The 27,724-nt window shown below is 45.4% G+C and overlaps 1 protein-coding gene across 2 annotated transcripts; it reads right to left on the bottom strand.

Moving 5' to 3' along the window:
- Positions 1-840: 840 nt before the first annotated feature.
- GJC1 (gap junction protein gamma 1) lies at positions 841-27,485 on the bottom strand. Of its 2 annotated transcripts, none has more exons than XM_033182727.1 (3): positions 27,299-27,485; positions 4,315-4,390; positions 841-2,453 (listed from the first exon to the last, which is right to left on the bottom strand). In XM_033182727.1, exon 3 carries the CDS (start codon positions 2,431-2,433, stop codon positions 1,243-1,245), a length of 1,191 nt encoding a protein of 396 aa, XP_033038618.1. In that variant the 5' UTR covers positions 2,434-2,453; positions 4,315-4,390; positions 27,299-27,485; the 3' UTR covers positions 841-1,242. The 2 variants fall into 2 exon arrangements, with proteins under 2 accessions (XP_033038618.1, XP_033038617.1); XM_033182726.1 differs by lacking the exon at positions 27,299-27,485 and adding an exon at positions 26,735-26,956.
- Between the last annotated feature and the right edge of the window lie 239 nt (positions 27,486-27,724).

The following is a 27,724-nucleotide window of genomic DNA, read 5'->3' as shown; positions in this document are numbered from 1 at the left end:
GAACATGAATGCTTGTCAGTGACAAACACATTATGACTACAAGGAATAAATACTGCACTTCTCTTTAGGTCTATTTACAGACAGGACCCCATGACCTTTCAGGTATAAACCTCCACTGGTAGAAGATGTTTAATCACAAAAGTTCTATGGTAAATTATAAAAAATAAGAAATTTGGATTTAAGCCTTCTGTCATTTCCAATACAAGTAGCTTTGAGTATTCTTGGTTGACAAAGGAATGTTTGCATTTCTAATGTTAACAAAGAAAATATCCACCACTGGCTTCTTAACCAGAGGGAGAGAAGCGGGCAGGTTTCTGGATAGAGGTTTAAGGCAAATCAAACAGGTTCACAACTAAGCATCCTATTAGGGATTCCAGGCATGGCTTTGTTTTCTGAGGGACAGCTCCACATCATCTCTAGCCAGGTTTTCCACATTGCTAACAAACTGGGGACACATTTCTGTATCAGGGTTTTGAAAGAACTTTAAGTTATATATACACACTGTCAAAGCATATACTGGTGATGCTTGATATTTAAAGGAATCCTACAGTGAATCATTTATTTCCTTTGAAAATAAGGTTTTCAAAAACTGGCTACAACTCTGATTGCATGAATGAGATTCAAAGATTTCTCATGTAAAAGAAAGATCTCAACCTCCTTATACTGTGAACTTGCTTTCCAAGACTAAAAACTGGTGTCTCCTCTTCAATCTCCTTACACATCTGAAATCATTCCTGCAATATGAGAGGCACTTTTATTAGGTGTAGCATCTATTAAAAACTCTAAAGCCAGGGTAGAATTTGCTGAACAAAGTAATAGCACTAGCCTGATAGGCATTACTTATAAGGACATTTCCCCCTTTAATATAAAAGTGTAACTACAGCAGTTCAATGTACAAATACAAAAAAAGTTCTCATACTAAAAAAAAAGTACCATAATACTGTACATACAAAAACTGTTCAACAAGAATGATTTAAATATGTCTGTTCTTCTCCAGATCTGGAAGACACAAATGTAAAGTTCTGCAACTGTATTATTGCTAAGAACACGTGCCCGGGAACACTGTGTTTCCGTTTCTCCCTCTCAGCCCAGCCCCGCCTCCAGAGTCCCCTGAGCTTGGATCATGAGCCAACAGCATCCCTGAAGATAACCAGAGCCAAATGTTTACTCAATGGAAGTCATTATTCAGTGAGCTGCTGCTTACCATAACTATGAAAAGCACAGGTTTTAAGCCCGCCAGGATTAAATCCAGACGGAGGTCTTCCCATCCCCTGATTTGCTACTGGCAGTGCTTTTGTTGGACCCAGCTTTGGACCCCACTTTGGCCTTCTTCTCCCGGGGACCATGAGGGTTGTTTTGGTGACTGTAGGCCTGAATTGCCAGATCCAAGCGTTCCTGAGCCATCCTGATCTCCCGCTGCAGAGCCTCCAGGTCAGCTGGGAGGTTCTCTTCATGGCTGCCATACTGCTGTTCCTGGGCTGTGTTGGCCTTGTTTTGCTTGTAGGCGATCTTAGCATTGGACAGTTCGGTGTACTGGATTTGATCTGGTTTGACAGCAATGTTATAGCCAGGGGGAGCAGATGGTGTATTCCAAGTGAAAGGATAATTATAAGCACCCGGATCCTCAAGTTCCCTCCTTTTACTGTTTAGTGAGTCTCGAATGGTCCCAAACCCTAAATGAAGCATCTCCCAAATGTTAAGCAAGAGGCAAAGGCCTGTAACACCATACATTATCAGAAGGAAGATGGTCTTTTCAGTGGGTCTAGAAATAAAGCAGTCTATCTTATGGGGGCAAGGAAGTCTGCTGCACACATAAAACGGGTGGACTTGGAAGCCATATAGAAAATACTGCCCTATCAGAAAACCCACCTCAAACACGGTCCTTGCCAGCAACTGCAGCACATAGATTTTCATGAGCCCATCTTCCCGAATCCGTCGTCGGCCATCATGCTTAGGTTTGGGTTGGCTCTGCTCTTTATTTTCTTTATCACTTTCTAACTCCATCTCTGGATACATCATAGGATCCTCTTCGTTATCCTCCTCCGTTTCTTCCAGAGCCCGGTGTTGTTTCCAGCGCATTGCATAGGGCTTGCTCCGAGCCGCCTTCTTGTCTGCTTCACCATGCTCCATTTTGGCAATCTTGTGGATAGCATAACCCAGGTACATCACAGAGGGAGTTGCCACCAGGATGATCTGGAACACCCAGAAGCGTACATGGGAGAGGGGTGCAAACGCATCATAGCAGACATTCTCGCAGCCCGGCTGTTCTGTGTTGCACACAAATTTGCTTTGCTCATCGTAATAGATGGATTCTCCTCCTACAGCTGTAAGGACGATCCGGAAGACAATCAGAACAGTGAGCCAGATCTTCCCCACAAATGTGGAATGGTTGTGAATCTCCTCTAGCAGGCGAGTCAGGAAGCTCCAGCTCATGGTGACTGAATTGGTATGCCCTGATAACAAGTGGAAAAATACCAAAAGAAAATCAACAAATATTAAATCTTAATTTAATTATTAATTTATGATATCTCTAGGAACTACTACTCTGAATACTTGAAATCTAACTTCAAGGTTCACAGTGGAACAAATGTTAGAATAAACAGCATCTCGGTTGGGTGCGATGGCTCATGCCTGTAATCCCAGCTCTTTGGGAGGCCAAGGCAGGCAGATTACTTGAGGTCAGGAGTTAAAGACCAGCCTGGTCAACATGGTGAAACTCTGTCTCTATACAAATACAAAAACTACCCGGGCACGGTGGTGGGTGCCTGTAATTCCAGCTGCTCAGGAGGCTGAGGCAGGAGAATCGCTTGAACAGAGCAAGACTCCATCACAAAAAAAAAAAAAAAAGAATAAATAGCATCTCACTCTCCACTATCTTCAGGCAGGTCAATTCACCTCAGTCAACACCTGTTGGCCCTACAAGGTCCTAGAAAGTATGGATTGCTTTCATGTCTCCTCTGGTTTGAAAGGTAAACTTGTAGCTACTATTTATCGAGATGTATTTCTCAGACCTCGGTTCTTTTTTTTTTTTTTTTTGGGACAGTTTCCCTCTTTTGCCCAGGCTGCAATGCAGTGGTGTGATCTTGGCTCACTGCAACCTCTGCCTCCTGTGCTCAAGTGATTCTTGTGCCTCAGCCTCCCAGTAGCTGGGATTACAGGCATGCACTACCATTTTTGTATTTTTAGTAGAGATGAGGTTTCACCATGTTGGCCAGGCTGCTCTTGAACTCCTGACCACAGGTGATCCTCCTGCCTTGACCTCTCAAAGTGCTGGGATTACAGGTGTGAGCCACCATGCCTGGCCATACCCAGATTCTTTTTTTTTTTTTTGAGACGGAGTCTCGCTCTGTCGCCCGGGCTGGAGTACAGTGGCCGGATCTCAGCTCACTGCAAGTTCCGCCTCCCAGGTTTACGCCATTCTCCTGCCTCAGCCTCCCGAGTAGCTGGGACTACAGGTGCCCGCCACCTCGCCCGGCTAATTTTTTTGTATTTTTAGTAGAGATGGGGTTTCACCATGTTAGCCAGGATGGTCTCGATCTCCTGACCTCGTGATCCGCCCGTCTCGGCCTCCCAAAGTGCTGGGATTACAGGCTTGAGCCACCACGCCCAGCCCATACCCAGGTTCTTTACACATACTATTATTTCATGAGACCTTCAGAATTTTGTGAGATAGAGATTAAAAAAACACACAGGTATAGTTATTCGGTCCCATCACAGAAAACCACCACAGAGAACATAAAGAGGACACCTCGGCTAGACTCCACTGTGAAGGGGTGACTTATTAGGAAACTTAAATTTTAGACAAGTGCTAAAAGGGATTAAGAAGATGGTACAGCTACAAACTGCTGGCAATCATTAAGAACTAAAAAGACGAAGGGAACTAGGAAGATCTTCCCTAGCTAGGCTGTATAGCATATCAGATTTTCGTTTCACTTAGAAGCCCACAGCGAATGGTCTTGCAATAAATATTATACCCCTTTACTATATAACAGAATCTACAAATTATACTTCTGTACCTTACTTACGGTAGACATTAAAAAATGATTGCTAAACTGAATTGTGAGGACATTAAATCCAATCAACAGCAAATCCATTTAAAATAGCATTTTAAAGGATAGTTTCTTTCTGAGATTCCCAGATCTACATCCAGGATCCAGGTAAAAAACACCTAAATGAGGTAATATATGGGAAATCCCCAATAGAACCCCAACCCAAAGTAGACTTAACTTTTAACTTGTCTTCCTCCCTCTCCCAGTTTACTTCTGCAGATTACAGATGATTTGTCAACACCACCTAAGTTTAAATACACTTTACCTGTTGTCCAGAGCTTCTGTTACCCAAAATTTTCTTAGAGAAATGATGTTTTGATTGCAATTTTTCCAGATTCCCTCTGGAAAGGAAAAAGAAAAGAGCAGGTCATAAGCTTCCTTCCACAGAAAACAATGAATCACTAAAATGTTATTTTCAGAAAGAAACAAAGTTTTCTATGTACCATAAAAATCAATGAGAATAAGATGGAAACAGGCTTCAGTTTGAATACCAGTTTTCTCCTCCCCATACAGGTGGCAGGAGAAACTATGTAACAGGTGACCTAAAGATTCTTAAGTCACCAGTCTAAGAATATACGACAGGAAGATGAGTCAGTAATAAAAGCATGAAGCAGATGAACTCTGGCACCTATAGGAAAAAGCCAAAGCAGAAGAATTGCAGCAAATTGAAAGTGGGTCACTAAAGGTCTTGCAAAAACCTTCACCCCGTCTGCTCTATTCCCTGAAGCAGCCAATACACCTCTCAGGGGGATTTGAGCAGCTAACCAGGAGCAAGCTGTTTAGCTAAAACACCCAACAGCTGGCTCTCAGTCACAGGAACACCCATCTCCATAGGAGGTGATTTACAGATACAACTGCTCACAAAAAGTCACAGAAAGAAAACACCTGTATCTGTACTGGATTAAACAGCAAAACAGAAAAGTTTCCAAGATGAATTATGCTCATTATCAAGCTCTGGCAACTCTGCATACCTCTGGCCAAATGTCATCCGTAAGGAGCCCGCATTTAGAAAATAAATTTAAAACAATTCCTGAATGTTATGTGTTTATAGTAAATTAAAAGGGTGCTTTGTTTTGTTGTTTAAAGATACAGGAAAAAAAAACTGGAACAATTTCCGAAGGACCAATGGGGAAAAAAAAGTGCAGGCATGAAGCTGCATAAAGATTTGCATATAAGCCTGGGCAATACAGTGACACCCTATCTTCCAAATTTAAAAAAAATTAGCTGGGTGTGGTGGCAGTGGTGGCCAATGCAGTCCAGCCTGGTAGACAGAACAACACCCTCTTACACACACACAAACACACACACACGCACACACAGACACACATGGCCCAGCACAGTGGCTCAAGTCTGTAATCCCAGGACTTTGGGAGGCCAAGGTGGGGGGATCACTTGAGTTCAGGAGTTTGAGACCAGCCTGGGTAACATGTGAAACCCAGTCTTCACCAAACAACAACAATAATAACAACAAAATCCCCCAAAATTAGCATGGTGATGAACACCTGTGGTCCCAGCTACTCGGGAGGCTCAAGTGAAAGTGATTCTTTCACTTGAGCCCGAGAGGTAGAGGTTGCAGTGACTTGTGATCGTGCCACTGCACTCCAGCCTAGGTGACAGCAAAACCTCAAAAAACAAATAAAGAAGCAAAAAGATTTACATATGAAGAATCCAGGCCAGGCGTGGTGGCTCATGCCCGTAATCCCAGCACTTTAGGAAGCCGAGGTGGGTGGATCACCTCAAGTCGGGAGTTTGAGACCAGCCTGACCAACAAGGAGAAACCTTGTCTCTACTAACTAAAAATACAAAATTAGCCAGGTGTGGTGGTACATGCCTGTAATCCCAGCTATTTGGGAGGCTGAGGGAGGAGAATCGCTTGAACCTGGGAGGTGGAGGTGGCAGTGAGCTGAGATTGCGCCATTGCCCTCCAGCCTGGGCAACAAGAGCAAAACTCCATCTCAAAACAAACAAAAGAATCCAGCTGAGCATGGTGGCTCACATCTGTAATCTCAGCACTTTGAAAGGCTGAGGAAGGAGGATCACTTGAAACTGGGAGCTCAAGACTGCAATGAGCTATGATCATACGACTGCACTCCTGCCTGGGCGAAAGAGGGAGACTCTAACACAATAGAATTTCCAGTACAGCTCCCATTTCTAGCCCTGTTTCCCAACTGAGCTCACAACCTCTTTTCTCATTGAATACACAAGTTATAGAACCTCAAAACAAGAAGTAAATAATATAAAATCTTTAAATGGTGATTTAAGCCAGGTTTCCAACACAGAACTCCATGATTCTCATCCACAAATTCTCTGCAGGCTCAGATTTTCCTTAAAGCCTAAAATTTCTATTTGTCCCAATAAGCTAAAATTATGAAAATACAATTAGTTAGAACTAATTCATCTGTTATATCTCCATCCACAAAGATAAATGTGTATCTTTTTTTTTTTGAGACAGAGTCTCACTTTGTCAGCCAGGCTAGAATGCAGTGGCACGATCTCGGCTCACTGCAAGCTCCGCCTCCCAGGTTCATGCCATTCTCCTGCCTCAGCATCCCGAGTAGCTGGGACTACAGGGGCCCGCCACCACACCCGGCTAAATTTTTTGTATTTCTTGGTAGAAACTGGGTTTCATCGTGTCAGCCAGGATGGTCTCGATCTCCTGACTTCATGATCCACCTGCCTCAGAGCTCACTGCAACCTCCACCTCCCAAAGTGTTGGGATCATAGGTGTGAGCCACCACACTCGGCTGATTTTTGTATTTTTAGCAGAGATGGGGTTTTCACCATGTTGGTCAGGCTGGTCTTGAACTCCTGACTTCAGGTAATCCACCTGCCTCGGCCTCCCAAAGTGCTGGGATTACAGGCATGAGTCACCGCACCTGGCCTTTTTTTTTTTTTTTTTTTTGAGACAAAATCTCTTTGTTATCCAGGCTGGAGTGCAGTGACACGATCTCAGCTCACTGCAGCCTCAACCTCCCCAGGTTCAGGTGATCCTCTCACCCAAGCCTCCCAAATACCTGAGACCACAGTTGCACGCTACCATGCCTGGCTAATTTTTGTATTTTTTGTAGAGAAGAGGTTTTGCCATGTTACCCAGGCTGGTTCTGAACTCCTGGGCTCAAGTGATCTGCCTGCCTCGGCCTTCCAAAGTACTAGGATTACAAGCATGAGCCACTGTGCCCGGTCTCTTTCTCTTAATATAACTCTGTGGGGAAAAAAATAGGCCGGGCGCGCTGGCTCACACCTGTAATCCCAGTACCTTGGGAGGCTGAGGCGGGTGGATCACCTGAGGTCGCGAGTTTGAGACTGGCCTGGCTAACATGGTGAAACCCTGTCTCTACTAAAAACACAAAATTAGTCAGGCGTGGTGGCGCGTGCACGTAATCCCAGCTACTCAGGAGAATGAAGCAGGAGAATGGGTTGTACCCGGGAAGCGGATGTTGCAGTGAGCCAAGATCGTGCCATTGCACTCCACCCTGGGAAAGAGCAAAACTCCATCTCAAAAAAAAAAGAAAAAAAAAACCTGGCTGGGCGCAGTGGCTCACGCCTGTAATCCCAGCACTTTGGGAGGCTGAGGCGGATGGATCACCAGGTCAGGATACCGAGACCATCCTGGCCAACATGGTGAAACCGTGTCTCTACTAAAAACACAAAAAAATTAGCCGGGTATGGTGGCACACACCTGTAGTCCCAGCTACTCAGGAGGCTGAGGCAGGAGAACGGCTTGAACTGGGTGGGGAGGCAGAGGTTGCAGTGAGTCGAGACTGCGCCACTGCACTCCAGCCTGGCAACAGAGCAAAACTCTGTCTCAAAAAACAAAACAGGCCGGGCGCGGTGGCTCAAGCCTGTAATCCCAGCACTTTGGGAGGCCGAGACGGGCGGATCACAAGGTCAGGAGATCGAGACCATCCTGGCGAACACAGTGAAACCCCGTCTCTACTAAAAAATACAAAAAACTAGCCGGGCGAGGTGGTGGGCGCCTGTAGTCCCAGCTACTTGGGAGGCTGAGGCAGGAGAATGGCGTGAACCCGGGAGGCGGAGCTTGCAGTGAGCTGAGATCCGGCCACTGCACTCCAGCCTGGGTGGCAGAGCGAGACTCCGCCTCAAAAAAACAAAACAAAACAAAACAAAACACCCATAACATTAAAACCCATGTATGCCTATTGCTCCATTATTGAAACGCTAAGCATGTGGGAGTTATTTATATCCTCCTCAAGATCATTGCCAAGGTCTGATTTTTTCAAATTCAAAAAATTGCAATCTCAGACATAAATGGGTTAAAAGAAACAAACACACAAAAAACTCCATAATCACAGCTACTTACAAATGTTTTGGTTTTCCTTGTGTCCTTCTAGTCTTTATCTAAATGAATACTCTTTCCAAATAACACTAATTTACAAAGGGATCTAGTAGCAAAAATGAACTTTTTTTTTTTTTTGAGACAGAGTCTGGCCACACATTCGGAAATTTAAAAATACACACCTATAAATTTAGCAAAATTTTGATAATTTTGACTCTGGGTGTCATAATTCATTGTGGATCTTGGACATTTTTTCATAATTGAAATATGTTTTTAAATAATTCTCATGTCTGCCAGGTACGGTGGCTCACGCCTATAATCCCAACACTTTGGGAGGCCGAGGCAGGCAAATCACGAGGTCAGGAGATCGAGACCATCCTGGCCAACATGGTGAAACCCCGTCTCTACTAAAAATACAAAAATTAGCTGGGTGTGGTGGCACGTGCCTGTAATCCCAGCTACTCAGGAGGCTGGGGCAGGAGAATCACTTGAACCCAGGAGGTGGAGGTTGCAGTGAGCTGAGATTGCACCACTGCACTCCAGCCTGGCAATAGAGCAAGACTCCGTCTAAATAATAATAATAATAATTCTCATGTCAAAAAAAGAAGTAATAGGCTACCTGATATGCCAGGTGCAGTGGCTCACGCCTGTAATCCCAGCACTTTGGGAGGCTGAGGCCGGACAACCACTTGAGGCCAGTTCAAGGCCAGCCTAAGCAACGTGGTGAGACTCCACCTCTACAAAATATACGAAAATTAGCCAGGTATGGTGGTGCACACCTGTAGTCCCAGCTACTCAGGAGGCTGAGGTGGGAGGATTGCTTGAGCCCAGGAGGTCAAGGCTATTGGCTCTGTCACCTAGGCTGGAGTGCAGTGGCACGATCTCGGCTCACTGCAAGCTCCACCTCACAGGTTCACGCCATTCTCCTGCCTCAGCCTCCTGAGTAGCTGGGACTAGAGGTGCCCACCACCATGCCTGGCTAATTTTTTGTATTTTTAGTAGAGACGGGGTTTCACTGTGTTAGCCAGGTTGGTCTCGATCTTCTGACCTCGTGATCTGCCCTCTTTGGCCTTCCAAAGTGCTGGGATTACAGGCATGAGTCACCATGCCCGGCTTTCTCTTTTTTTTTTTTTTAATTGAGACAGTCTCACGGTCGCCCAGGCTGGAGTTCTGTGGCACAATTTCAGCTCACTGCACCCTCCACCTCCCAGGTTCACACCATTCTCCTGCCTCAGCCTCCCGAGGAGCTGGGACTATAGGCATGTGCAACCACACCCAGCTAATTTTTGGTCTTTTTAGTAGAGACAGAGTTTCACCATGTTAGCCAGGATGGTCCCCATCTCCTGACCTCATGTTCTGCCTGCCTCAGCCTCCCAAAGTGCTGGGATTACAGGCGTGAGCCACCATGCCCAGCCAAACTTCTCTTACACTTGTTTACTATTTGTATTTCTTTTTGTGTAAATATGTTTACCAACTTAACTCCAACATCTCACAAAATGGGTGATGAGCAAGTAACCTTCCTTCCTTCCTTCTCCTTTCCTCCCTTTCTTTCTTTTTTTTTTTGAGACAGGAGTCTCTCTCTGTTGCCTAGGCTGGAGCGCAGTACCACGATCTCAGCTGACTGCAGCTCTGTCTCCTGGGTTCAAGCAATTCTCCTGTCTTAGCCTCCCAAGTAGCTGGGACTACAGACGCACACCACCATGCCCAGCTAATTTTTGTATTTTTAGCAGAGACGGGGTTTCACCCCGTTGGCCAGTCTGGTCTTGAACTCCTGACCTCAGGAGATCCGCCCGCCTCTGCCTCCCAAAGTGCTAGGATTACGGGTGTGAGTCACTGCACCCAGCCACAATTGTCTTTCTAAAATAAAGAACCATGGGCTTCCAAAATGAATGGAGTATCACCACTGTTTTTTTTTTTTTTTTTTTTTTTTTTTTTTTTTTTTTTTTGAGACGGAGTCTTGCTCTGCTGCCCAGGCTGGAGTGCAGTGGCCATCAGCTCACTGCATGCCTCCCGGGTTCACGCCATTCTCCTTCTCACCTCCCGAGTAGCTGGGACTACAGTCTCGCCCGTCTAGTTTTTTGTATTTTTTTAGTAGAAACGGGGTTTCATCGTATTACCAGGATGGTCTCGATCTCCTGACCTCGTGATCCGCCCGTCTCGGCCTCCCAAGTGCTGGATTACAGGCTTGAGCCACCGACCACTGTTTTTATCTATCGAGTCAGTAAGTTTTTCTTTGATACTCTTCCTTTTCCTCTCCTTCCAAGTTACTTTTTTTTCTTTTTTTTTTTGAGACAAGAGTCTCTCGTCGCCCAGGCTGGAGCGCAGTACTGCGATCGCTGCAGCCTTCATCTCCTGGGTTCAAGCAATTCTCCTGCCTCACCTCCCGAGTAGCTGGGACTAAAGGTGCACACCACCATGCCCAACCAATTTTTGTATTTTTAGGAGAGATGGGGTTTCGCCATGTTGGCCAGCCTGGTCTCCAACTCCTGACCTCAGGTGATTCACCCATCTCGGCCTCCCAAAGTGCTGGGATTACAGGCGTGAGTCACCATGCCTGGCCACAAGTTACCCGTTCTTACTCTCAGTGAAATGTCAAATAATTCCTGGGGGATGACTGTGGTCTGGGAAACATTTTGAAAACATTAGTCCTCATTTCTGTAATGGGTCACTCATTCTCTAGGCAAGCCCCCTCCCCAGCAGCTATGTATTAACAAAGCATTAAGGATTGGCTTACAATGTTACAGAGTACAATACTCCACCAGAGAAATTAAGATCATTTCAAGAAGTAGAAGGCAGGTTCTGAAATTAACATTTCTAAGTATGTCACTACCAATTGTGGTCTCACTGTGAAGAAAAGCGGGTTCTTGCTCCACTGAAGTTTCCTTTCTCCTGAACATCATCATCATCATTATTATTATTATTATTATTATTTGAGACAGAGTCTTGCTCTGTCTCCCAGGCTGGAGTGCGGTGGCATGATCTCAGCTCACTGCAAGCTCTGCCTCCCGGGTTCAGGCCATTCTCCTGCCTCAGCCTCCCGAGTAGCTAGGACTACAGGCGCCCGCCACCTCGCCCGGCTAATTTTTTTATTTTTAGTGGAGATGTGGCCTCACCATGTTAGCCAGGATGGTCTCAAACTCCTGACCTTAGGTGATCCACCCGCCTTTGCCTCCCAAAGTGCTAGGATTACAGGCGTGAGCCACCACGCCTGGCCCTGAACCATTATTTTATCTATTTTTTCTTGAATGGCTTCTTAAATTATTTTTTTAAAGAATGCTGCAATTCATAGAAGCCCATAATTCAAAAGGATTCACTCACTCACACACAAAAAACCCTGGAGATCTGCAGAGGGGCCCTCAGTCTTCAGAACTGATCAGTGCACAAGTGAGGAAATGGTGTGCACAAGTGAGGAAATGGTCTACACAAGGGACCTGAATAGGTGCCTAAAATTCAGGACATAGGGCCAGGAGCGATGGCTCACGCCTGTAATCCTAGCACTTTGGGAGGCCAAGGCGGGTGGATCACCTAAGGTCAGGAGTTTGAGACCAACCTGGCCAACATGGCGAAACCCTATCTCTACTAAAAATACAAAAATTAGCCAGGTGTGGTGGCATGTGCCTATAATCTCAGCTACTTGGAGGCTGAGGCAGGAGAATCACTTGATCCCGGGGGGCAGAGGTTGCAGTGAGCCGAGATGGTGCCACTTCACTCAAGCGTGGGTGAAAGAGCAAGACTCGGTCTCAGGAAAAAAAAAAAAATTTTTTTTCAGGACATGTCTTTTCTGGCTTCCCTGCTTCTGAAAACAAACTCGGTTATAGTGTAAGGGCTGAGAGTCTGAGATTCAGCTGTGAATGGCTCTTATGAATAAAAAATCATTTCTCCATACTCCATCTACAAATAGAAAATGACATGGTAGCACAAGTCAAGTGGTGGAGATGGGTAGAGGCCAAATATCTCAATGTCTTTTGCTAATTAGTAAAGCCCCAATTTTTCATTATTTTTTTGAGACTGGGTCTCGCCGTCACCCAGGTTGGAGTGCAGTGGCGTGATCTCGGCTCACTGCAACCTCCACCTCTTGGGTTCAAATGATTCTCCCGCCTCAGCCTCCTAAGTAGCTGGGATCCAACTGATTTATATGTACTTTTATACTTAATATCTTCGTGAATACATCCTAAATGCCTTGTCAACTCAAGTTGAGTTTATATCTATAAATTCTAGGAGGTGGGCCGGGCGCGGTGGCTCAAGCCTGTAATCCCAGCACTTTGGGAGGCCGAGACGGGCGGATCACGAGGTCAGGAGATCGAAACCGTTCTGGCTAACATGGTGAAACCCCGTCTCTACTAAAAATACAAAAAACTAGCTGGCGAGGTGGCGGGCGCCTGTAGTCCCAGCTACTCGGGAGGCTGAGGCAGGAGAATGGCGTAAGCCCGGGAGGCGCAGCTTGCAGTGAGCTGAGATCCGGCCACTGCACTCCAGCCTGGGCGACAGAGCCAGACTCCGTCTCAAAAAAAAAAAAAAATAAATAAATAAATAAATAAATAAATAAATTCTAGGAGGTGGTATTATTAGGTCACAGGCAATGTAAATCTGCATGGTTTTTGCTTTGTACTGTCATTTGATTTTCAAAAAAGGCATTAGTAATTTACAGTGCCTGGCAATGAATGTATACTTAAAACAACTTCACCTCCACCTCTTCAGCACTGGCATTATGCTCCTTTACTAGATGCAAAATGGCATTTCAAAATCATGTCAATTGTATGTTTCTAAGACAGTAGGATACGTTCCCCCTCATATATCCAACCTCTTTGTGGGTTATTTCCATCCTTTTACCTATTTGTCTACAGAAGGTACTCTTGATATAGTATAGGCATTGATTATTTGACATTTAATATAAACATCTCAGTTTATTTTACTGACTTCCTTCAAATTTTATTTTTTTATAGAATGGTATCAATTCTTTAAAAAATTAGAAGGTTGAAAAAGCTTTTTTCTAAAGTGGCTTCTATTTTTTAAAAAGAATACTGCAATTCATGGTAGCCCATAATTCAAAAGGATTCACTCACACAAAGAAAACCTAAACACTGAAGAAAATCATGTTTGCTTACATAACATTTATTAGAAATCAAATGTGCTATTTTTAGTCTATTTTCCAACTAACTTCAACACAAATCTACCTTGTCTTACACTAGAAAACAGAATTTTAAAAATGGGCTGGCATCAACATGGTGATAAATTATGTAATTCTCTCTCAAATTCTTATCTCAAGAGTTTTCTATAGGTTATATCCAAACAGAATCAAATTAACCATGTTTTTCTGTAAAACAGAATTCATAGTTTTGTTTTTTGTTTTCTGAGACAGAGTGTCGCTCTGTCACCCAGGCTGGAGTGCAATGGCGAAGTCTCAGCTCACTGCAACCTCTGCCTCCTGGGTTCAAGCAATTCTCCTGCCTCAGCTTCCCGAGTAGCTGGGATTACAGGCTCTTGCCACCACGCCTGGCTAATTTTTCTATTTTTAGTAGACATAGGGTTTTACCATGTTATCCAGGCCGGTCTCGAACTCCTGACCTCAACTGATCCCTCTGCCTCAGCCTCCCAAAGTGCTAGGATTATAGACGTGAGCCACCACGCCCAGCCGAATTCATAGGATTTTTGGAGATCAAATATAATGAACACTATTTGAATTATTTCAGCAGGTAGATTCTAATATTAAACTCATTTTAAAGGTAAGGAAATTAGGTTTAAAATTTTATAATTTGCCGGCCAGGCACAGTGGCTCATGCCTCTAATCCCAGCACTTTGGGAGGCCGAGGCGTGCGGATCACCTGAAGTCAGGAGTTCGAGACCAGCCTGACCAAGACGGAGAAACTCGCCTCTACTAAAAATACAAAGGCGTGGTGGTGTATGCCTGTAGTCCCAGCTACTTGAGAGGCTGAGGCAGGAGAATCGCTTGAACCAGGAAGTTGGAGGTTGCAGTGAGCTAAGATCTCACCACAGCACTCTAGCCTGATGACAGAGCAGGACTCCATCTCAGAAAGAAAGAAAGAAAAAACTTTGGCCGGGCGTGGTGGCTCAAGCCTGTAATCCCAGTACTTTGGGAGGCCAAGACGGGCAGATCACAGGGTCAGGAGATCGAGACCATCCTGGCTAACATGGTGAAACCCCGTCTCTACTAAAAAATACAAAAAACTAGCCGGGCGAGGTGGTGGGCGCCTGTAGTCCCAGCTACTCGGGAGGCTGAGGCAGGAAAATGGCGTAAACCCTGGAGGCGGAGCTTGCAGTGAGCTGAGATCCCGCCACTGCACTCCAGCCTGGGCGACAGAGCGAGACTCTGTCTCAAAAAAAAAAAAAAAAAAAAAAAAAACCACTTTATAATTTGCCGACCAGGCGCAGTGGTTCACGCCTGCAATCCTAGCACTTTGGGAAGCCGAGGCGGGCGGATCACCTGAAGTCAGGAGTTCAAGACCAGCCTGACCAAGATGGAGAAATCCTATCTACTAAAAATACAAAATTAGCCAGGCGTGATGGTGCAGGCCTGTAATCCTAGCTACTCGGGAGGCTGCGGCAGGAGAATCGCTTGAACCCATGAGGCGGAGGTTGCGGTGAGCCAAGATCATGCCATTGCACCCCAGCCTGGGCAACAAGAGCGAAACTCCATCTCAAAAAAAAACCAAAAACCGAAAAACTTTATTATTTGCCTAAAATCATCTACTTATTAAGTAATGAAGCCAGAATTTGAAGTCAGGCAGTCTTGCACTAGAGTTTGGGCTCTTTCTTGACTACTCACTAGTAAAGAATTACATTACAGATGGAATTATGTACAGGTTCTGTGTGACCCTAATCCCAATCTTTAGGATCAGAGCTGTGAAAGAAACATACAAGGCTGGGCACGGGGCTCACACCTGTAATCCCAGTACTTTGGGAGGCTGAGGTGGGTGGATCACCTGAAATCAGGAGTTTGAGACCAGCCTGGCCACCATGGTAAAACCCTGTCTCTACTAAAAATACAAAAATTAGCTGGGCGTGGTGTCAGGCACCTATAATCCCAGCTACTCAGGAGGCTGAGGCTGAGAAAGGAGAATCGCTTGAACCCGGGATGTGGTGGTTGCAGTGAGCCAAGATCACACCATTGCACTCCAGCATGGGCAACAAGAGTGAAACTCTGTCTCCAAAAAAAAAAAAAAGAAACGCACAACCACCAGAAAGAAAATAAATTTCAGAGTTTAAGATCTTAAAATGTAAAATGGAATGAAGGTTTAAAAGTGAAATAAAACAAGCTTTCTTCATAGCTGGGGAGGAAGGAATAAATGGTATCTTTGACAAAAATGATTTAATTAAGAAGGATAATTTATTTGGGCACTGAGAATAGGAAGATCACAAAACCACTATTAATTTTAAAAATCACTTTTAAGTGTATCTTTGGAAAAGTCTCTAAGTCTCATGTTTTTTTTTAAAAAAAAAAAAAAAAAAAAAAAAAAAGCCAGGCACGGCGGCGCACATCTGTAATCCCAGCACTTTGGGAGGCTGAGGCAGGCGGATCACGAGGTCAGGAGTTCAGACCAGCCTGGCCAACATGGTGAAATCCAGTCCCTACTAAAAATAAAAAAATGAGCCAGGCCTGGTGGCAGGCGCCTGTAATCCCAGCTACTCGGGAGGCTGAGGCAGGAGAATTGCTTCAACCCGAAAGGCAGAGGTTTCAGTGAGCCAAGATCATACCACTGCACTCCAGCCTGGGCAATACAGCAAAAGAGCAAAACTCCATCTGGGGGTGTGGGGCGGGAAGAAGCTGGCTGGGAGTGATGGCTTACTCCTGTAATACCAGCACTTTGGGAGGCTGAGATGGGCGGAACACTTCAGCTCAGGAGTTCAAGACCAGCCTGGACAACATGGCGAGACTCTGTCTCTATTTAAAAAAGGAAAACAAAAAACAAAACCTCTCAAGTTTTTCAAACCAAGCACTAAAAACCCCCCATTAACTTGCGTCCTGTTTTTATTATTTTACTGTGGTAGAATACACATAAAATGTACTATCTTATTAAGTGTATACTTGAAGTATTAAATACATTCATAGCATTATCAACCATCACCACGACCTCCAGAATTTTTTTCATCTTGTAAAACTCAAACTCTAGACCCAGAAACAGTAACTCCTCATTTCCCCTTCTCCCAGCCCCTGGCAATCACCATTCTACTTTCTCTATGGTTTTGACTACCTAATTATCTCATATAAATGGAATTACGTATTTCTCTTTTTGTGTCTGGCTTATTTCACTCAGCATAATGTGTTCAAGGTTTATCTACATTATAGCACGTGTCAGAATTTCCTTCCTTCGGCCGGGCGCGGTGGCTCATGCCTGTAATCCCAGCACTTTGGGAGGCTGAGGCAGGCAGATCACGAGGTCAGGAGATCAAGACCATCCTGGCTAACACAGTGAAACTCCCTCTCTACTAAAAATACAAAAAATTAGCCGGGTGCAGTGGTGGGCGCCTGTAGTCCCAGCTACTCAGGAGGCAGAGCTTGCAGTGAGCCGGGATCATGCCACTGCACTCCAGCCTGGGTGACAGAGAGAGACTCCGCCTTAAAAAAATAAAAAATAAAAAGAATTTCCTTCCTTTTTAAGGCTGAATAAATATTCCATAGTATGTACATACCATGTTTTGTTTATCCCTTCATCTGTTGACAGACACCTGGGTTGTCTACAGATCTGGCCACTGTGAATAATGCTGTTATGAACATAGGTGTACAAATTACTCATTTTTTTTTTTTTTGAGGCAGAATCTCGCCTCGTCACCTAGGCTGTAGTGCAGTGGCATGATCTCAGCTCAGTGCAGCCTCTGCCTCTCAGGTTCAAGTGATTCTCCTGCCTCAGCCTCCCAAGTAGCCAGGATTATAGGTGTGCACCACCACACCTGGCTAATCATTCAGTTCTTTTGTTTTAACATTCAAAAGTGGAATTGCTCCATCATATGGTAATTTTTAATTGGTGAAGGAACATTATCCTGTTTTCCACAGTGGCCAATTTTTTTTGTATTTTTAGTAGAAACAGGGTTTCACCATGTTGGCCAGGCTGGTCTCGAACTCCTGACTTCAGGTGATCCGTCTGCCTCAGCCTCCCAAAGTTCTAGGATTACAGGCGTGAGCCACGGCACCTGGGCGAAAAGTGATTCTTAACCTTGAATTCTGTGAAACTAAGCAAGCAATGGACTAGAAGGCAAGAGATTCTAATCCCAGAATGTAATCCATGCACTTCAGAAATAAGTTCTTTCCATAAGTTAGATGATTTCTAAAATCTCTTCCATTTACATCTGATGAAAACTATCTCAGAGTAAAATTCACCAAACTGATAAATTATGTGGAACTTAAAACTCTAGGGACAGGAAAAAAGCAAAGTAATGGAAGTAAAATTAAACAATATAACAAGATGTCAAAATTTTTAAAAAGCACTTCCCCAACAATCATTTCAGAAAATTTGTGGTTGAACTAAACTAAAAAATTTCAATATTGACTCACTGTAATTCCAAAGCAGGTATTGGCAATCTAGGCATCCCGGCTCATGAGCTGAGCAATCCACTAAGAATCGTGCTAGTGACTCATACCCCTGAAAGCGACTGCTTTATGTGCAGAGACAAGGAATCAATTAAAGGGTTTACAATGAAGTGTTGTTTAACTGGAACGTTTTAAGTGGAAGTTAATTCCACATGAATGATAATAGATGTTTAATAACTAGCTAGTGACAATTTCTAAGCAAAAGCATTATGGCAGCTAAACAGCAAATAGTAATCTATGTGCTACAAACATGAAAACAACTTGTTTTCAAAAGAGCTCTTGGCTATGAACAATATTTGAAAAACCTAAAATATAATTTGTGTTGAATCAAATCATAAAACTTCATGGAGAGAGTAGTTTGAGATATTGGCTGTATCAACCAATGAGGAAACAAAAGGCACCATTGTGGGTTGAAGTGCCAATTTTCGCTGGCAAAAAGCCATTCTATTTGAATGTAAGAACCTTCAGGAACCAGCTGGAGAAGTATGAGAAACCTGGGATAGGGATAATATATTCATTCACAACATATCCTAAGTGGAACTGTCTTCATGCAAAGAGGACAATATTGGAACATATGTCCAAAACAGCCTAAGATTAGGTCAAACCAACTGTTCTGAACAATCCTCAGTCTAGAAAAACGAACATGTCTAAGACAAAAATAAATGTATGATTTTCCAATATGACTACGTTTAAGATACACAATTTCTTTTTAAAAACCCATACCATCGGCCGGGCGCGGTGGCTCATGCCTGTAATCCCAGCACTTTGGGAGGCCGTGGCAGGCGGATCACCTGAGGTCAGGAGTTCGGGACCAGCCTAACCAACATTAGTGAAATCCTGTCTCTACTAAAAATACAAAATTAGTGGGCGTGGTGGCTCATGCCTGTAATCCCAGCCACTCGGGAGGCTGAGGCAGGAGAATCGTTTGCACCTGGAAGGTGGAGGTTGCAGTGAGCCAAGATCACGCCATTGCACTCCAGCCTGGGCAACGAGAGGGAAACTGTTTCAAAAAAAAAAAAAAAACACACCCATACCATCATACACCAATGGCGTCATCTGGTACAACTTTTCTGGAAGGCATCTTGGCAATAGTTATCAAGAACTTTAAAGTGCTTATATCCTTAATCAATAATTCCACATTTAGTAATTTACCCTAAACAAATGCATGGCATTTATTATAAGAAATGTATATAATTCATGGTATAACCTCCATAATGGAATATTGTACAACTATTATGGGGGGAATAGGGAGTAACTACAAATGGGTATCAGGTTTCTTATTGACAGAATAAAAATATTCTAAAATTAGGCTGTGGTGGCTCACGCCTATAAATAATCCCAGCACTTTGGGAGGCTAAGGTGGGTGAATCACCTGAGGTCAGGAGTTCGAGACCAACCTGGCCAACATGGTGAAACTCCATCTCTACTAAAAATATAAAAAATTAGCTGGACATGGTGGCAGGCACCTGTAATCTCAGCTACTCGGGAGGCTAAGGCAGGAGAATCACCTGAAACTAGGAGGCAGAGGTTGCAGGGAACCAAGATCATGCCATTGCACTCCAGCCTGGGCAACAAGAGCGAAACCATCTCAAAAAAAAAAAAAAGAGTCCGGCTTCAGTAAACTGTGTAATAGAGCCACTTAATAAAATAGAGTACACTGAAGAAAGTCTAGGTGTGGGGCCAAGATCAAGAGCTCACTTTGGACAACGCAATTCAAATTACCTCCTCTGAGTATCTCCGTGGAGATGTTGAACAGGCAGCCAGGATCAAAAAAGAGGTCTGGCTACAGATAAAAATGTGGCAGTATTCAAAATATATATGGTAACCGAAGCCACAGAATTGATAATTTCAGGAAGGAAAATTTTGAATCCAAATAAACACCTACTCTGGATGGGCAATTAAGAATTCCAAGTCCAAGAATGACTCAAGGGGAATTCCTAAAAATAGGGTTCAGCTCTAATTTACTCTGAACATTCCCAAAAGGAATGTTATCACTCATTAGTTAAGTAATAACAATCAAGCCAAAACTGATAAATACTACACAGATGTGTATGAAAATAATCTCTATAACTATTTGGGAGTTGAATATAGTTTAGAGATTAGAGGATAAGAATAGGGGTGTGTGAAGTTTATCCCATTTATATAGAGGAAAAACATCAAAACTTATTCTGAAACCCTATGCATTTCTTTCCTTTTTTTTTTTTTTTAAAGATGGAGTCTTGCTCTGTCACTAGGCTTGAGTGCAGTGGTGTGATCTTGGCTCACTGCAACCTCTGGGTTCAAGTGATTCTCCTGCCTCAGTCTCCCGAGTAGCTGTGACTACAGGTGTGTGCCACCATGCCTGGCTAATTTTTGTATTTTTAGTAGAGATGGGGTTTCACCATGTTGGCCAGGATGGTCTCTATCTCTTGATCTCATGATCCCCCCCGCCTCGGCCTCCCAAAGTTCTGGGATTACAGGCATGAACCACCGTGCCTGCCCTCTTCCCTTTTTTTTTTTTTTTTTAATTTCTTATTTTTGTAGAGACAGGGTCTCATCATATTGCCCAGGTTGGTCTTGAACTCCTGGGCTCAATCAATCCTCCTGCCTTGACGTCCTGAAGTGCTGTGATTACTGGTGTGAGGCACCATGCCTGGCACCTTTTTCTTTTTTTTGAGATGGAGTCTTGTACTGTCGCCTAGCCTGGAGTGCAGTGGCACGATCTCGGCTCACTGCAACCTCCGCCTCACAGGTTCAAGTGATTCTTCTGCTTCAGTCTCCCAAGTAGCTGGGGCTATAGGCGTGCGCCACCACACCTGGCTAATTTTTTGTATTTTTAGTAGAGACAGGGTTTCACAGTGTTAGCCAGGATGGTCTCGATCTCCTCATCTCATGACCTGCCTACCTTGGCCTCCCAAAGTGATGGGATTACAAGGTGTGAGCCACTGTGCCCGGCTCTCTTTTCTTTTTTCGAGACAGTCTTGCTCTGTTGCCAGGCTGGAGTGCAGTGGCGCGATCTCGGCTCACTGCAACCTCCGCCTCCTGGGTTCAAGCAATTCCCCTGCCTCAGCCTCCAGAGTAGCTGGGATTACAGGCGCATGCCACTACTCCCAGCTAATTTTTTGTATTTTAGTAAAGACAGGGTTTCACTATGTTGTCCAAGATGGTCTTGAACTCCTGATCTCGTGATCCGCCTGCCTCGGCCTCCCAAAGTGCTGGGTGTACAGGTATGAGCCACCATGCCTGGCCTCTTTTCTTTCTTTTTTTTTTTTTTTGATACGGAGTCTCACTCTGTCGCCCAGGCTGGAGTGCAGTGGTGCAATGTCGGCTCACTGCAAGCTCCGCCTCCCAGGTTGACAACCTGGCCTCTTTTCTTTTTGCAAATAGAGACTGTCCCACTCTGTCAACCAGGGTGGAGTGCATGGTATGATCGCAACTCACTGTAGCCTTCAACTTCTGGGCTCAAAAATCCCTCCTGCCTCATCCTCCCGAGTAGCTGAAACCACAGGTGTACGCCACCACACCCTGCTAATTTTCAAATTACTTTTTGCAGAGACAGGGCCCTCACTATGTTGCCCAGGGTGGTCTCAAACTCCTGGGCTCAAGGTATCCTCTAGCCTCAGCCTCCGAAAGTGCTGGGACGACACGTGTGCCACTGAACTCCAGACTGGGTGACAAAGTGAGGCTCTGTCTCAAAAAAAAAAAAAAAAAAAAGTCAAATTAGCCAGGCGTGGCAGCGTGTGCCTGTAGTTCCAACTACTTGGGAGGCTGAGGCAGGAGAATTGCTTGAACCCGGGAGGCGGAGGTTGCAGTGAGCTGAGACTGCACCACTGCAACTCCAGCCTGGATGACAGAAGACGACTCTGTCTTAAAAAAAAAAAAAAAAAATTAGTCAAGTGCAATAGTGAGAAAGGGGGAAAGAAAGAGTCCAACTATTTTTTTGTTGTGTTTTAATCAAGTGCTTATATGTTTTGGGGGGGAAAAAAAAAGGAGCCAGGTGCCTTGGTCTGTAATCCCCATATTTGAGAAGCCAAGAGGACTGCTTGAGCCCAGGAGTTCAAGACCAGCCTGGGCAACACAACAAGACCCTGTCTCTACAAAAAAAAATTTTTTAATTAACTGGGTGTGGTGGCAGTGTGGGCCTGGTGGTCCCAGCTACTAGTGATGCTGTGGTGGAAGGATCTCTTGAGAGCACCACTACACTTTAGCTTGGGCAACAGAACAAGACTCTGTCTCAATTATTAAAAAAAAAAAAAAGGGCTGGGCGCAGTGGTTCATGCCTATAATCCCAGCACTTTGGGAGACGGAGGCGGGTGGATCACCCGAGGTCAGGAGACCAGCCTGACCAACATGGAGAAACCCCGTCTCTACCAATACAAAATTAGCCGGGCATGGTGGGGCATGCCTGTAATCCCAGCTACTTGGGAGGCTGAGGCAAGAGAATCTTGAACTCAGGGGGCAGAGGTTGTGGTGAGCCGAGATTGCGCCACTGCACTTCAGCCTAGGCAACGAGCAAAACTCCGTCTCAAAAAAATAAAAGGGCCAGGCACAGTGGTTCACGCCTGCAAACCCAGCATTTTGAGAGGCTGAGGTGACCTGAGGTCAGGAGCTCCAGACCAGCCTAGCCAACATGGTGAAACCCTTTCTCTACTAAAAATACAAAAATTAGCCGGGCGTGGTGGCACACACCTATAATCCCAGCTTCTCGCGAGGCTGAAGCAGGAGAATTGCTTGAACCTGGGGGCAGAGGTTGCAGTGAGCCAAGATCCTGCCACGGCACTCCAGCCTGGGTGACAGAGTGAGACTCAGTCTCAAAAAAAAAAAAAAAAAAAAAAAAAAAAAAAATTGAATGACTTAATGGGCACCAGAATGCTTTTGTCCAAATTGTGCTGGTGTTACAAGCAATATAGCCTCAAAGAACAAAGCTTCACCTGAGAGCTGGAGAAGAATTCATTTCCCAGAATACTTCATTTCTTTCTCTTTCTTTCTCTCTCTCTTTTATTTTCTTTTTTGAGATAGAGTCTCGCTCTGTCACCCAGGCTGGAGTGCAGTGATGCGATCTTGGCTAACTGCAACCTCCACCTCCCAGGTTCAAGCCATTCTGCCTCAGCCTCCCAAGTAGCTGGGATTACAGTCGCCTGCCACCACGCCCAGCTAATTTTTTGTATTTTTAGTAGAGATGGGGTTTACAGTATGTTGGCCAGGCTGGTCTTGAACTCCTGACCTCAGGTGATCCGCCCACCTTGGCCTCCCAAAGTGCTGGGATTACAAGCATGAGCCACCACTCCTGGCCCCATGTCATTTCTTTAGAAGTAAAATGCTACCTGCAAAGAGATAATCATATCCTTGTTTTAGGAAAACTCTTTGGGCAACATATTCCACAGGTCTGAAAGATAAACCTTTATTGCCAAGGAGTGCTCTCAGCCAACTACAGTACTTGTAAAATTCAAGAATGTATAACTGTATGCCAGCCAGTACTAACAGGTCATTCATTCTTTGGAGTTGTAGAAAATAGCAATGCTCAAACGCCCAGCTAGTTTTTTGTACTTAACATTTTTTGCATTAAATCTTAAAAAATATTTTTAAAAATACATTTTAATAGGTCCTTATTTCAACACAAGCTGAACTCATCAGCTGTAGTAGTGTGTTTGCAAAACAACTGTTGCCACTCAGCTGATACTAACAGCTCAGAACTGTTTTCTCTGTTTAAATTTCAGGTTAATGATACCAGCCAAAATCTATCTTCTCATACTTATTCTCAAAGGAGTGGTCTTACAAAAATAATAATCTGGTCGAGTGTGGTGGCTCATGCCTGTAATCCCAGCACTTTGGGAGGCAGAGGCAGGTGAATCACCTAAGGTCAAGAGTTGGAGACCACCCTGACCAACATGGTGAAACCCTGTTTCTACTAAAAAATACAAAATTAGCTGGGCGTGGTGGGGCATCCCTGTAAACCCAGCTACTTGGGAGGCTGAGGCACGAGAATCGCTTGAACCTGGGAGGTGGAGGATGCAGTGAGCCAAGATAGCGCCACTGCACTCCAGCCTGGGCAACAAGAGCTAAACTCCATCTCAAAAAAAAATAAAAAAAAAATCCTACTTTTTCTTTGCCTAATTTTTAATCAAATATTTTGAACAGAAGCCACATGTATTTCTACACTACAATAAAAGCGTAAGTTCAGAAATAAGTAATCATAGCCCCTAGTTAAGCTTAACTACAGGAAAGAAGGACAGGACAGGAAAGGAGGGGAAAAAGGAAATTAGCTGGGTATACTCGAGAGACTGAGGCAGGAGGATGGCTTGACCCCGGGAATTTGAGGCTGTAGTGTACTATGACAGCCTGGGCAACATAACAACGTCTTGTCTTAAAAAAAAAAAAAGAAAAGAAAGAAAGAAAAAGGAAAAAGAAAAAAGGACACACCTCACCAATTTTGAAATGTGAACGAAATGCAAATAAAGCAATAGTTTTTTGGAACTCATCACTTTGCATTGAATTAGGCATGGAACAAACACTACTCCTTTGTTAAGATAATGATGCTCCTGATTTAAATTATATATCCTGTATTCTAAGATCCTCGTTACTGAACTGATAGGCAAGCCTGGACCTGGGGGGAAGTGGACTAATCAGAAAACAGAACCCTGCATTCCTTCCCTTTGGCTGACTTATACAAATAAAAGAATAAAATTTAATTGACAAAGGATAACAGCTTATAAGTAAGATTGTTATGTTGGAGATGTGTTAACTTAAGTCCTTTGAATTAAAAGCTAAAACTCAGCCGGGCGCGGTGGCTCAAGCCTGTAATCCCAGCACTTTGGGAGGCCGAAACGGGCGGATCACGAGGTCAGGAGTTCGAGACCATCCTGGCTAACACAGTGAAACCCCGTCTCTACTAAAAAATACAAAAAGCTAGCCGGGCGAGGTGGCGGGCGCCTGTAGTCCCAGCTACTCGGGAGGCTGAGGCAGGAGAATGGCGTAAACCCGGGAGGCGGAGCTTGCAGTGAGCTGAGATCCGGCCACTGCACTCCAGCCCGGGCGACTCTCAAAAACAAAAAAAACAAAAAAAAAAAAACGCTAAAACTCAGTTTTACCTTCATGAATTGATTAGAGAGAAAATTACCAGTCCTTTGCTCTTTTTTAAGAGAACTGTGGTGGCTACCTAGTAGAAAACAATTCTTAAGTCACACAACCTCAAAAGTTAAAAGTGCTAACTTTTGAAAAGGATGTTTGAAATGCTTTGGAAAAATGCACAACAGTTTAAGCAGTAAATAATATTAAGCCATTACAAATCAGGACAAATATTAACAGATCTTGCATATAACTTCTATGTATCTCTTCAATACGCCCTTTGCCTACAGCACTCTGGGCACAAAAATCTGGGGAAAACTTAAAACTAAGATCTGTTTATCGGAGCTTTTTACCTTCTACCCGGAAGAGTTCGTATTTCTTTAATTCTGCCATTACACAGTACTTAAGACATCCAAAGCAACTGTAGTGATACAACTCTATGCTAAGTTTTTTAAAAGATCAGTAAACTTAACCCACAACTCACAATATTTTAATCAGGAGTTCTGGAAGTAAGAGTATTTTTCTGTTTTTTTCCATACCCTCTGAGGTTGAAATTTTTTTACTCTTTTTACTCTGAGTAATACCTAAACCCTCCCTAGGGAGAAAAATATTTTATTCCTAAATGACATTATTAACGCATTTTTCTACAGATATTAACGTACTGGAGATACGCTGTTTCCTGCTTATCAGGAAATTAAAATCCCTTTCATTTATGTAGTTTGATATTTTATAGCGCTTTCATATACTCACTTGAACGTGTACACGACACAAACATACAACAAATTTAGACTTATCAGGCACACCCTCAGCCAGAAGTTATTCAAACTTAACTTACTCGATTTCACATCGTCTTGATGCTAACAAAATTAAGCATGAGCACAATGAAATCCGTATCACTGCCAGTTCTCAATGAACAAAAAGAAAAACCAAATTCGCCCATTTCGCAAGGGAAAAGTAATCCCAATCAGACAATGGCAAAAAAAGAAAAAAAATCTCAACCATACATTCACGTAAATCTTTTCAACTCAGAGCTCCAAACGTAGTCGACAACCACACAACTGCCCACAATCACAGCGGTAGCGCCTACTCTTAATTTTGAAGCTAGAGACTTAAGGATACACACACACACACACACACACACACACACACGTTCTCTAAAGTTTGACAAAGTAGGGGAAAAGTCATTTTAAGTAAAGAAAACGAGTTAATCAGGAGGCGATGAGCCCAGTCCTTCCGCCCCGCTTTCCCGCTTCCAGCCCTCGAACTAACCCTCCTCTAACCCCCTAGAGGCAGGAGTTCTAGCGGGAAGATGCGGAAAGCGGCCGGAGACTCAGGGACCGAAGTCGGGGAGACAAAGAGCAGCCCGCGAAGCGCCCGGGTGGCGAGGGGCGGCCTTGCTCCGCCCTGCGCCCCTAACCGCCCGGGTAGTTGTCGGCACCGCCGGAGCGCCGCCGAGTGCGCGCCGCCTCTGCCCGGGCTCCCCGACAGTCCCCCGACAACTCCGCGGCCCAGGACACCCCCGAGCCGTTTCCCTCCCGATTTGGGAGCCGCGCGCTTGGGGACAAAGAGGGAGGGTGCGCCGGGGGCAGCGGCAGGGCGCGGGCCGGCGACGCCCCTCCGGACTCGGCGGGAACCCCTCGGCGGCGCCCCCCTCCTCCCCCCGCTCCGGCCGCGCTCTTCCCCGGACCTCCGGAGGTTCTCCTCGGCCCATCTTCGGGCTCCCTACGAGTTCTCCCGCCTCCCCCTGGGACCCCGCCCCTGGCCCGCTTCTCCTCAGCCGGCCCTGCGGCCGCCCCTCACCCGGCGGCGGGTTCCCCCGGAGCCGCCTCCTCCGCCGGGCCTCGGCCCGTCCCGCCGGCCGCGGCCTCATGTGCCTAGCGTCGCCATCGCCTTCGCCTTCACCCTCGCCTCTCCTCCACCTCCTCCGCCGCTGCCGTCTTCGCCTCAGTCTCCAGCCGAGGCAGAAGCCGCTCCCGCCGCCGCCGCCTCCCGCTCCCGCTCCCGCCGCCGGGACCCGCGGGAAGGCGCCTGCGCACTGCGCGCTGCGGTGGGGGCGGGGGCATCCCGCCGCGGCCCGGGAGCGGGGGGCGCGCGGCACGTGGCGCTCGAGTGGGAGGGGGCGCCCCGGAACGCGCGGGAAGCTAACTTTCCGCGGTCGAGTCCTCGCCGTGCTCTCGGATAGTCCGGGACGCGGCGGAGGCGCGGCGCGCGTGTGAGTCACCCGCGTGGAGTCTGGACCCCGGGTGGGCGCAGACTTCGCCCCGAACAGTTCATTCCTCCAAGCTGATTTTCGGGCGAGAGTCCCCTGCTAGCCGCGCCTCAGTTTGAGCTGGCCGCTAACGGCGCCGTGGGTTCTCGCCTTACCTGGGTATCCTGGGTTGGTTCAGCGGGCCCAGAGTTGTCTTCTGCGCGCTCCGCCGAGGCCTTGGTCCATTGTAGCACGGGATGCTAATGTCTCCTCCTAGGTTCTGCTCTACAATTCCTCGAGGATCTGGCGGGCCCTGGGTGGATCTAGCTACCCTCGCGTCTTTGAGTCGGGGCTCTTAGAAGTGCTCTAGATACTTTTCAGGTCCTGAACTTCTCGGATTAGCAAGACCCTAATAGGCTATTTCCTCTTAACTCTTTGCATCCCAGCAGGGTCCCATTCAGAGGACTTGGGAAAATTTTTCATGCATAGGAATCCCCAGTTTTAAAATGCCCAGTAGGAAACCGAAAATTCTCCAAATGCTTTAAGTAGAGTGAGACTTTGGCTAATAAAGTAAGGCTTAGTAAAGAGATGGGCGACCTCTG

This window comes from Trachypithecus francoisi, unplaced genomic scaffold (genome assembly GCF_009764315.1).
Source record: "Trachypithecus francoisi isolate TF-2019V2 unplaced genomic scaffold, Tfra_2.0 Lachesis_group20, whole genome shotgun sequence".
Classification (NCBI taxonomy): Eukaryota; Metazoa; Chordata; class Mammalia; order Primates; family Cercopithecidae; genus Trachypithecus; species Trachypithecus francoisi.
The sequence above is the reverse complement of the archived record's forward strand: the minus strand, read 5'-3'. Positions and strand labels throughout refer to the sequence as shown.